General features: G+C 38.6%; 1 protein-coding gene across 1 annotated transcript in view; it reads left to right on the top strand.

Moving 5' to 3' along the window:
* Positions 1-12,370, top strand: part of LOC121390363 — a 310,647-nt gene that overhangs the window by 289,962 nt on the left and 8,315 nt on the right. Inside the window, exons 131-139 of the mRNA XM_041522159.1 lie at positions 1,022-1,181; positions 2,549-2,688; positions 3,250-3,341; positions 4,690-4,861; positions 5,272-5,389; positions 6,696-6,900; positions 7,586-7,765; positions 8,923-9,127; positions 11,691-12,003. Coding sequence (XP_041378093.1) covers positions 1,022-1,181; positions 2,549-2,688; positions 3,250-3,341; positions 4,690-4,861; positions 5,272-5,389; positions 6,696-6,900; positions 7,586-7,765; positions 8,923-9,127; positions 11,691-12,003 — 1,585 coding nt within the window. The remainder of the gene's footprint in view (positions 1-1,021; positions 1,182-2,548; positions 2,689-3,249; positions 3,342-4,689; positions 4,862-5,271; positions 5,390-6,695; positions 6,901-7,585; positions 7,766-8,922; positions 9,128-11,690; positions 12,004-12,370) is intronic.

Raw genomic sequence — 12,370 nt, forward strand, 5'->3', positions numbered from 1 at the left:
TATCTGTCTATCCATTCGTCTGTTTGTCTGTCTACATCCATTCATCTATCCGTCTGTCTGTCCCACATACATGTATGTTTCCCGGATGTTGTTTTTTTAGAAGACTGAGATATTGAGCTGAAATCTTTTTTATAGCTTTTATAGCTTTGTTACAGATCAAGTTTGACTTTTCATGGTGATTTACCCATTTTTGACTGAGTTATGTCCCTTGAACTCAGGCAATGTGAAAATTGGTTTTCCAGACATTTTTTTAGAAGTCCTTGATATACATGTATGGAACTGAAATTTTGTATATAGCTTTATCATGCACTGTTACAGATGAAGTTTTACTTTCATGGCAATTTATCAATTTTTGACAAAGTTATGGCCCTTGAACTTAGGAGATATGAAAAAAACATTTTGTACGTTTTGCAATACCTGAAAATATTGAGGTGAACTTTTGTATATAGCTTTATCATGTACTGTTAATGATATTTGGTCCTTGAATTTAGGAGATACAAAAATTTGTTGGGTCAGGTAGGGGACATGTATTGCTTTAGCAGTACTCTCAAAATGCTTAGGGTTTCTTTGGGTTTTGGTTTTTTTTAAAAGTTTATTGACCCCAGAAAATAAATATAGTAGTGCCAGGGTTGGAGCCCGTGTTTATCTTTTGTGACACGGGAGCAATTGTTTATTTTTTTAATGTTCTTGTGTCCTGATATCTGCATAATTTAAGTGGGTGGCACATTTGTACTGATTAACTTTTGTGTAAATAATTAATAATGTTCAAACAAGCAAAAATTCAATAGCAATTTTGCATTGGCATTTTCCCAGCGCCCTGAAAATGGGAATGTCATGTACCCAGTTTCGTGTTACTGAAAGGAGATGTAAAGTGACGTCATTGGCAACATTGAATATCACTAGCCATGGGAGTGCATGGGGCTACCATAATCTAGAAGCACCACACTGTGCTAACAAAACCTTTTGTGTACAATGTACAGTTGTCTTACAGTTGAATGAATATGATTTTTTGTGTGTCTAGGTTTGCCAGATGGACAGAGTATTGCTGTGACATTGCTGACAAAGTCAGATTTGGAAGCTGACTACAGATCTGACGCTTCAGCTGATTATGTTCCATACATAACAAACCCTGCAGCTTCATTAACATCCAGCACATTTCTAGACAGAATTCTAAACGGAAGGTGAGATATGTTCCATACATAACAAACCCTGCAGCTTCATTAACATCCAGCACATTTCTAGACAGAATTCTAAACGGAAGGTGAGATATGTTCTGTACATTACAAACCCTGCAGCTTCATTAACATCCAGCACATTTCTAGACAGAATTCTAAACGGAAGGTGAGATATGTTCCATACATAACAAACCCTGCAGCTTCATTAACATCCAGCACATTTCTAGACAGAATTCTAAACGGAAGGTGAGATATGTTCCATACATAACAAACCCTGCAGCTTCATTAACATCCAGCACATTTCTAGACAGAATTCTAAACGGAAGGTGAGATATGTTCCATACATAACAAACCCTGCAGCTTCATTAACATCCAGCACATTTCTAGACAGAATTCTAAATGGAAGGTGAGATATGTTCCCTACATAACAAACCCTGCAGCTTCATTAACATCCAGCACATTTCTAGACAGAATTCTAAAAGGAAGGTGAGATATGTTCCCTACATAACAAACCCTGCAGCTTCATTAACATCCAGCACATTTCTAGACAGAATTCTAAACGGAAGGTGAGATATGTTTCCTACATAACAAACCCTGCAGCTTCATTAACATCCAGCACATTTCTAGACAGAATTCTAAACGGAAGGTGAGATATGTTCCATACATAACAAACCCTGCAGCTTCATTAACATCCAGCACATTTCTAGACAGAATTCTAAATGGAAGGTGAGATATGTTCCATACATTACAAACCCTGCAGCTTCATTAACATCCAGCACATTTCTAGACAGAATTCTAAATGGAAGGTGAGATATGTTCCATACATAACAAACCCTGCAGCTTCATTAACGTATGAGATATGAAAAGTTGTTTTCTGGCCTTTTTTGTTTGCAGTGCCTGAAGATATTGATATTAAATTTTGTATATATCTTTATCATGTACTGTTACTGATCAAGTTTTTTACAGAGTTATGGCCCTTGAACGTAGGAGATATGAAAATTTGTTTTCTGGCCTTTTTTGTTTGCAATGCAAAGATATTTGAAGTAATGTTTTGATTTGTAGATTGACGTACTACAATAGACAGATAAATAACTAGTTTAATGTGCTCATATACCACTAGGGTTCAAACAAGCCCGTATTACAAGATAGATTTTTGAAGTAATGCTTTGTTTTGTAGATTGACCTACTAAAAGAAAGATATTTGAAGTAATATTTTGTTTTGTAGACTGACATACAACAAAAAAGATATTTGAAGTAATGCTTTGTTTTGTAGACTGACATACAACAAGAAAGATATTTGAAGTAATGCTTTGTTTTGTAGACTGACATACGACAAGAATAATATATCTTCTGGTAATGTTTTATTTTTGTAGATTGACATACAATGCATCCGATACATCTTTCTCCGTAACATCCATTGGTGGACTGCCGATGATTGGCCCACTCGAGATATCCTTCCCATACGACCCGGCAGACACAACGTTTATTGGAAGTCTTCTGTACTTTAATCCAGGTATTGTATGTGTAATGTGTAACTTAACATTCAGTTATTTATTAAGAGTTTGGGGTTGGATGTAGTCCAGTGGTAAAGCACTCGCTTGATGCGAGGTTGGTTTGGGATGGATCCCTGTCAGTGGGCCCATTAGAATATGTCTCGTTCCAGCCAGTGCTTCACGACTGGTATATCAAAGACCATGGTATGTGCTATCCTGCCTGTGGGATGGTGCATATAAAAGATCCCTTGCTACTAATGAAAAAATGTGGGGGTTTCCTCTCTAAGACTATATGTAAAAAATTACCAAATATTTGACATCCAATAGCCGACGATTAATAAATCAGTGGGCTCTAGAGGTGTCATTAAACAAAACAAACTTTTAACGTATTAAGAGTTTGGACTAAAGCATAACTGATGCACCTACAATGGCGAGGACTTTACTTCTTTTCAATGATGGTGTCATCGCTATTGTAGTTTCAGCACAATCCTCAGTTTGAGGTGCCAATCGCAAAATAGTAGTGCGCCTAAAATTGTCTGTTTCATAACAATGCATATCAGAACTGTTTTTCTCTGTTGTAGGTGTTCAGAAATGGTTACAGGCTAAAGACACCTGCCAGTTTGAAGCTTCTCCCATCACGTATGATGCAGCTAACTCTCTTGTTACAGTCAAGGTAATTACACATGTTCACCTAGGGTAGATTAAAAGACTCCATCATATGTGGTTATGTGTGATAGAAAAAGTACACCAGAAGTGGTGGAAATTTCAACCAGGGACGATGGTTCTGAGTCCCATGGTTGAAATTTTCACCACAGAGGGTGTACTTAGTCTATCCCACATGAACACGTATGATGGAGTCTTTTTTTCTCATTCATTTAGTAAATAAACCATTATTTTACACAAATAGACAAAGTTGGCTGAACTTTTTTATTTGACCATTTTATCATTAAATAAACTACACTATCTTATTTGTCACGTCTGTTTCATGTGTTAACTAATATTTAACACTACAAATTAACCAGATAGCTTTTATAATGAAGGTTTTAGTAACAAAATATTGATCTAAAACTAACCAACTCGTATTAATATGACATCATATATTACCAGTGACGTACTACTCCCCATGTTAAATTCAATGACATCATAGCCCATGTAAGACAGATTTATTCCGTATGGGCTGACGTCATGGAATGGGTCTGTCTTGCATAGCTGGGGATGGGAGATATAAGGATGTTACATGGAAGAGAAAGGAAGGTGGATTCATGTTTTGTCTTTTAATGTAATGGCTCACAGTTATATTATTTGATGTGTGTGTGTGTGTGTGTGTGCTTTGTGTGTGTGCTTTGTGTGTGTGTGTGCTTGTGTGTGTGTGTGTGTGTGTGTGTGTGTGTTTGTGTTGTGTGTTGTTTGAAACTCCTCTAAAACAGACACCTTCAGGACCAAGTAAAAAGCAGAGATGCCAACCATTACAAATTTAAAGCAAAGATTACGATTGTTTTGTTTGAAATTACGATTTTTAGAAAGAAATTCATATTTTCATGTATTTAGTGCAAATGTTTTTCCCTCTTCATGCACCGTCAACAATCGTAGATTGGTTTCCTGTCTTGTTTTTTAAACTTATGGATTCCAAATAGCAAGCATGGCGATATAGAATAAACCAGTCTAGCAATCAGTCTTCTGAACAGCCCCGATGTTTGCCGATTGGGTACGGCCTTGAACTTGGCTTTACGAAAATGTTGAAAAAACGTGCTCCTGAGCCATCACTGATAACATTCCTATTTTTGAAGGCCTGGATTCCTATGACACTCCAACTAGGGTTGGCATCTCTTTAAAAAGTCTGGTTTTAAGAGATGTCCGGTTTAGAGAGGTTCTCTTCTGTACATACATTTAAAAAGGGGCTGCGAAAAACATCCAGTTTGATGGAATTCCGGTTTACAGAGGGTCCAGTTTTAATGGAATTCCAGTTTACAGAGGGTCCAGTTTTAAGAGGTTTCACTGTGTATATATGATATTTTCTCCAGGTCTGCAGTACCAGGAACATTAACACATCAGTGCAGAGAAGACGGCGATCAGCACATGAAGTATTTTTCTCGGAACCGACACAGTTTCTGTTGACAGCCATGCAACAGGCCATTCCTAATACCCCACCACAGCTGACCAGCACAACAGCTGTAACCATGCTAGAGGATGCTGGTATGTCAATGTGGTGTGTGTATGTGTCTGTGCGTGCATTTGTATGTGTGCATGTGTCTGTGCGTGTGTGTGTGTGTATGTGTGAGAGAGAGACAGAGAGAGAGAGACAGAAACAGACAGACAGAGAGAGAGATATGCTGGTATGTCTGTGTGTATGAGAGACATGCTGGTACACGTCTATCTGTCCGTCTTGCCCTTTCTCTCCCTCCCTCCCTCCCTCTCTCTCTCTCTCTCTCTCTCCCCCCTCTCTCTCTCTCTTTCTCTCTCTCTCTCTCTCTCTCTCTCTCTCTCTCTCGTGTGTGTGTGTTTGTCTAAATGTACTCATACTTTATATGCGAGTGATCAGGTTGAATGTTAATAAAAAGAGAAAATAATCAATGTTTTTTTCATGTTTTAATTTAATTTTTCAGGCACACTGATCTATCAGATGACCTACTTTGATGCAGATGATGATACAATTGAATTTTCCCTTGATGTAGGACCTGACATTAATGTCTTTGGCAATCTGACCATCACACCGGGAGGACTGTAAGTTCACTAATGGTTACGATAGTTGAAGAATAGCTGTAGCATCAGGGGCTTTATTCACAAAGCTCTTAGGCTCTGCTAGACAACAAAGCATCCTCTTTGCAAGTCTTTTATCATTGCACTGCAAGATCGCAAAGTTGCAAGAGTTTAGTGAATTAGGCCCCAGGGCTGTACTGTAAGTTTACTAACGGTTACAATAGTTGAATAAAAGTTGTTAGATCAGGGCTGTACTGTAAGTTAACTAACGGTTACAACATTTAAATAATAGCTATAGCATCAGGGCTGTACTGTAAATTAACTAACGGTTACAACATTTAAATAATAGCTATAGCATCAGGGCTGTACTGTAAGTTAACTAACGGTTACAACATTTAAATAATAGCTATAGCATCAGGGCTGTACTGTAAGTTAACTAACAGTTACAACATTTAAATAATAGCTATAGCATCAGGGATGTACTGTAAGTTGAGGGGCCTACTAATTATTATGATAGTTGAATAATACATAATATATCAGGTCTGTCTCTCTGTTGTGTGAACCTTTTTCCATATCCCCAGTTTTAACCATCTAAGTCATCTGTTGAAGACGAGGTGTCTTTGACACAGTGGAACATTCTAAACTTTAGTTATTGTGAGGGTCAAAACAAGTAGGATTGATTGCTTTGGGAAGTGAGGATGCAGTTAAGTTGAAAGGCTAGATTTAGGAATTTAGAAAAGGGGAAACACTTAAATAGTTATACCCAATTTGGGACGCTCTTTTAATTAATGTTTCTTTTCAATTTTTGTCTTGGCATTATGAAGATAAAAGGTGAGATATATGTGGGTTTTGTTTTTGATGGTGGCAAAGTGTTTGTTTGATGCACTGTCAGTCTGGGATCGATCCTCGTCAGTGGGACCATTGCGCTATTTCTCGCTCCAGCCAGTGTACCAAGACTGGTACATCAAAGGCCGTGGTATGTGCTATCCTGTCTATGGGATGGTGCATATAAAAGATCCCTTGCTGCTAATCGAAAAGTGTAGCCCATGAAGTGTCGACAGCGGGTTTCCTCTCTTAATATCTGTGTGGTCCTTAACCATGTTTGACGCCATATAACCATAAATAAAATGTGTCGAGTGCATCGTTAAATAAAAACATTTCCTTCCTTGATGGCGGCAACGTCAACTTCTCGCATTTAGATCCGTTTCTGACAAACTGTGCATCCTAGACCAATGAAACTTGGTTTATAGTTGCAGCTATGGATGCTCATCATGGTGCACAAATAAGTGGTAGGCGAGTTGTATAATTCCATGCAATTCTTGTGCTTCAGGTTTATTTTCACGCCATGCACCAACTGTTATGGAACTGCCAATGTGACCGTTACCCTCAACGAGGTTCCAGTTCCTGATATTCCACCCAAATCTACGACTGTGACAATAACCATCGACGTTTCACCTCTACAAGATCCTCCGGTCATCTTCGTCTTTGACAAAAACTCGTACATCCTGTTTCCCGACAAAACTGTACCTGTTGAGTATGTATGTATGTATATCTCTCGTTAAAGCCAGTGCACCACGACTGGTATATCAAAGGCCGTGGTATGTGCTATCCTGTCAGTGGGATGGTGAATATAAAAGATCCCTTACTGCTAATGTAAAAATGTAGTGGGTTTTAATCTCTCTATGACTGTTTGACATCCAGTAGCCGATGATTAATAAATCAATGTGCTCTAGTGGTGTCGTTAAACAAAACAAACTTTATGTATGTATATCATTAAGAACCATCTATACCAAGTGTCAACTTGCAACCATTTGCTTTCAACCAAATTGCCATAGTTTAAAACTTGGTGAAATGTCGATAACAATATTTTCTTTCCTTGTTGTACAAATAGCACTAAGCATTGTTCATTCCATTTCAGTGTTAATTATTTGATTATAATGATTTTAGAAGATATTCTAAACTCTACAAATAACATGCAGTATACAGTATATGTTGAATACTATGAACAATGTTTCAATATGACATATTTCTAGGAAGCTATGAACTAAATGTATGTTTCAGTATTGATAACATAATAAATAAACTGATTTGTTTCATGTTGAAGAAGATATTCCAAACTCTACAAATAACATGCAGTATACAGTATAATTATGTTGGATTCAATGAACAATGTGTAAATATTAATTATGTGGAAATTATTTTTTAAATGTTTTTCGACAGATCCTGGTTGAAGAAAATATTCCAAACTCTACAGTTAATGTGCAGTACGACATATTTGTTGGCGGCTATGACTTTGATAACAGTGACAATCTGACCGCCTTGGTGTCACAGCCAGCGAACGGGACAATTGTAGTCGGCGATGTGAAGAAAACCATTCCAGACTGTGCTGTTGCTGCATCCGTATGGATTTTAACCTTTTCTGACACCCAATAGCCGATGTGTATTTTTGTGCTGGGGTGTCGTTAAACATACATACATTCGTTCATTCTGTACGTGCTTTAGTTTATGATAAAAAATATCAAGTTAAACTTAAAAAGCCTGTAAATATATTTAAGGCAATTCAAAATGAAGTATGATATTTTAGTGTTATTATTAGCAAGTATGATTTGAAATTAATTATTTGTATTGTCTGTTATTTCTTTTACGTTCATTAGAGTATGATTTTTTTTTTTCGCAAACTTATGTGAGAACAGCTTCACTGATTCACACACTTTGTGGATGATTTTTTTTTTTCATATCTCGTAAAAGAAATAACAAGACAATCTTTAAATATCTTTATTGTGTATATTGTGTTATTTTGTAGATGAAGTTTGAGTTTGATGGCAATTGACCCATTTTTCACAAAGTTATAGTCCTTGAACTGGGAAACAAATTTGTGTAGCATGAAGATATTGAGCTGACATTTTGCATATAGCTTTATCATGTACTGTTACAGAACAAGTTTAACTTTTATTGTTTTATTGTTTATTGGTTACCAATTTGGCCCTTGAACTTAGGAGAGACCGGCCTCGGTGGCGTCGTGGCAGGCCATCGGTCTACAGGCTGGTAGGTACTGGGTTTGGATCCCAGTCGAGGCATGGGATTTTTAATCCAGATACCGACTCCAAACCCTGAGTGAGTGCTCCGCAAGGCTCAATGGGTAGGTGTAAACCACTTGCACCGACAAGTGATCCATAACTGGTTCAACAAAGGCCATGGTTTGTGCTATCCTGCCTGTGGGAAGCGCGAATAAAAGATCCCTTGCTGCCTCGGAAGAGTAGCCCATGTAGTGGCGACAGCGGGTTTCCTCTCAAAATCTGTGTGGTCCTGAACCATATGTCTGACGCCATATAACCGTAAATAAAATGTGTTGAGTGCGTCGTTAAATAAAACACTTCTTTCTTCTTTCTTTGAACTTAGGAGATACCAAAAATTGCTGTGTGCGGTATGGGACATTTATTGCTTTAGCAGTATTCGCTGAATGCTTGTTCTATAAATTTTCACTCCAACATTTTATTATAATGTACTAAAAATTAAGTAATTTTTTTTAATTTCCATGAATATTTTGCTATCAACAGACCTGCTATGACCTTGTCCTCCCGATGTCATCGGACAGATTGTCTTGGGCTCACACCATGTTGACCTACAACCCAAGCGAAGGATTCCATGGATTCGAAGAAGTGCGAGTCTATGTCCAGGATGCTAATGGATCTATCTCCGATATCACCACATTGTCGATCGCTGTCATGGAAAGTCCCTGTCAACACGACTCACAGTGTCAAAGTAAGTCTAAAGGGTCTCAGTCATGAAAAGTCCCTATCAATACGACTCACAGTGTCAAAGTAAGTCTAATGGTCTCAGTCATGAAAAGTCCCTGTCAGCACGACTCACAGTGTCAAAGTAAGTCTAAAGGGTCTCAGTCATGGAAAGTCCCTGTCAACACGATTCGCAGTGTCAAAAAAGTCTAAAAGGTCTGTCCAGCACGACTCACAGTGTCAAAGTAAGTCTAAAGGGTCTCAGACATGAAAAGTCCCTGTCAGCACGACTCACAGTGTCAAAGTAAGTCTAATGGGTCTCAGACATGAAAATTCTCTGTCAGCACGACTCGCAGTGTCAAAGTAAGTCTAAAGGGTCTCAGTCATGAAAAGTCCCTGTCAACACGACTCACAGTGTCAAAGTAAGTCTAAAGGGTCTCAGTCATGAAAAGTCCCTGTCAGCACGACTCACAGTGTCAAAGTAAGTCTAATGGGTCTCAGTCATGAAAAGTCCCTGTCAACACGACTCACAGTGTCAAAGTAAGTCTAAATGAGTCTCAGTCATGAAAAGTCCCTGTCAGCACGACTCACAGTGTCAAAGTAAGTCTAATGGGTCTCAGACATGAAAAGTCCCTGTCAGCACGACTCACAGTGTCAAAGTAAGTCTAAAGGGTCTCAGACATGAAAAGTCCCTGTCAGCACGACTCACAGTGTCAAAGTAAGTGTAATGGGTCTCAGACCTGAAATGTCTCTATCAACACGACTAACAGTGTCAAAGTAAGTCTAAAGGGTCTCAGTCATGAAAAGTCCCTGTCAGCACGACTCACAGTGTCAAAGTAAGTCTAAAGGGTATCTCAGACATGTCAGCACGACTCACATCTCCCTGTCTCTGTCAGCATGACTCACAGTGTCAAAGTAAGTCTAAAGGGTCTCAGTCATGAAAAGTCCCTGTCAGCACGACTCACAGTGTCAAAGTAAGTCTAAAGGGTATCAGTCTCATGTCAGCACGACTCACAGTGTCAAAGTAAGTAATGGGTCTCAGACCTGAAACAGCATGACTCACAGTGTCAGTCTAAATCAGTCATGAAAGTCCCTGTCAGCACGACTCACAGTGTCAAAGTAAGTCTAAAGGGTATCAGTCATGAAAAATGTCAGCACGACTCACAGTGTCAACAGACGACTCGCAGTGTCAAAGTAAGTCTAAAAAGGTCCCTGTCACGTCATCAAAGTAAGTCTAAAGGGTATCGGTCATGGAAAGTCCCTGTCAGCATGACTCGCAGTGTCAAAGTAAGTCTAAAGGGTCTCAGTCATGGAAATTCCCTGTCAACATGACTCACAGTGTCAAAGTAAGTCTAAAGGGTATCGGTCATGGAAAGTCCCTGTCAACACGACCCACTGTGTCAAAGTAGGTCTAAAGGGTCTCAGTCATGAAAAGTCTCTGTCAACACGAATCACAACATGACTCACAGTGTCAAAAGTAAGTCTTTTGGGTCTCAGTAATGGAAAGTCCATCTACACGACTCATGGTGTCAAAATAAGTCTAAAAGATGTCGGTCTTGAAATTTTGGCATGATGTTTGTTAACAGTGAGCTGTCAATCTTTTTAATCTACCTCTGCTCACATTTTTATTGGAGATGTCCTCTTTGTTACAATTCATTGCAACTGTCTCCACTAGTGGTAGAGCCAATCCTCAAGTTTGGGCAAAAACAATAGGGATATTTGGGCAAAATGTGCTAACGTGACTTTTTTACCATGTATTTCCTTCATCCTGCACACAAAATTAGTTGTAATATATGGGAAAATGTTTAGTGATTCATTTGTAACCCTGTATAGTTGCTTGGTAGTAATGCTTATATGAATAAATGTTGTTATCTACATTTCATTTAATTTGGGCAAAAACCAGCCTGCCCCCCCCCCCCCCCCCCTACAAAAGTGGGAGCCCATACATCTATGATGAAAACAACTTTGTTTTAGGTAAATAATTAAAAGTACTTTGTTTCAAGTAAGTAATGAAAAATATTTTGTTTCAGGTAATATTTAGAATTATTTTTGCTTTCAAGTAATTCTGATGATAAGTATGTTCTTTCAGGTAAAAATTAAAATTATTTTGTCTCAGGTAATTATAGTGACAAGTATTTTCTTTCAGGTAAAAATTAACATTGTGTTTTTTTCAAGTAATTCTAATGATAAGTATGTTCTTTCAGGTAAAAATTAACATTATTTTGTTTTAAGTAACTATAATGATAAAGTTTTTTCTTTCAGGTAAAGGGGATGTAGCCCAGTGGTAAAGCGTTCGCTTGATGCGCGGTCGGTCTAGGATCGATCCCCATCGATTGACCCATTGGGTATTTTTCATTCCAGCCAGTGCTTCACAACTGGTGTAACAAAGGCCATGGTATGTACTATCCTGTCTCTGGGATGGTGCATATAAAAGATCTCTTGTTGCTAATCGAAAAGAGTAGCCCATGTAGTGGTGACAGCGGGTTTCCTCTCTCAATACCTGTGTGGTCCTTAACCATATGTCTGACGCCATATAACCATAAATAAAATGTGTTGAGTGCGTCGTTAAATAAAACATTTCCTTCTTTCAGGTAAAAATGAATCTGCGTACACGTGTACCCATGCAAACCGCGCGACGGCGTTTGACGATTTCTACACCTGCGTATGTCAGCCTGGATGGGAAGGTATTCACTGTGGCATCGACGTGGACGAGTGCTCCAGCAACCCGTGTAACTGGCCGTACGTGTGCTTCGATGAGGTCAACGGCTACCACTGCGCCTGTGCGTTGGACAACCCCAACTGTGACGGACTCGAGCCCTGGATGATTGCTTTGATAGTCGTCTTCCTCCTACTGGCGATCACACTCTCCTTCATAACCTGGTACATCTACATGGTCAGAAGAGGGTAAGATGGAAGAATTTTGTTATATAAAATTTAAAGATAAGAGATTGAGTAATATTATGAACGTTTCTGGTGATCGCAGTTTCCTTCATATACATCTACATGGTCAGAAGAGGGTAAGATGGAACAAGTTTGTAATATAGAATTTAAAGATAACAGATTGGGTTATTCTCTCAAGTCTTCTGGCAGTCACACTCTCCTTCATAACCTGGTACATCTACATGGTCAGACAAAGGTAAGATGGCAGAATTTTGTAATATTAAATTTAGAGATAACAGATTGGGTAATATTTATGAATGTTTCTGGTGATCGCAGTTTCCTTCATATACATCTACATGGTCAGAAGAAGGTAAGATGGCACAAGTTTGTA

Source organism: Gigantopelta aegis, chromosome 15 (genome assembly GCF_016097555.1).
Source record: "Gigantopelta aegis isolate Gae_Host chromosome 15, Gae_host_genome, whole genome shotgun sequence".
In the NCBI taxonomy this organism is placed as follows: domain Eukaryota; kingdom Metazoa; phylum Mollusca; class Gastropoda; order Neomphalida; family Peltospiridae; genus Gigantopelta; species Gigantopelta aegis.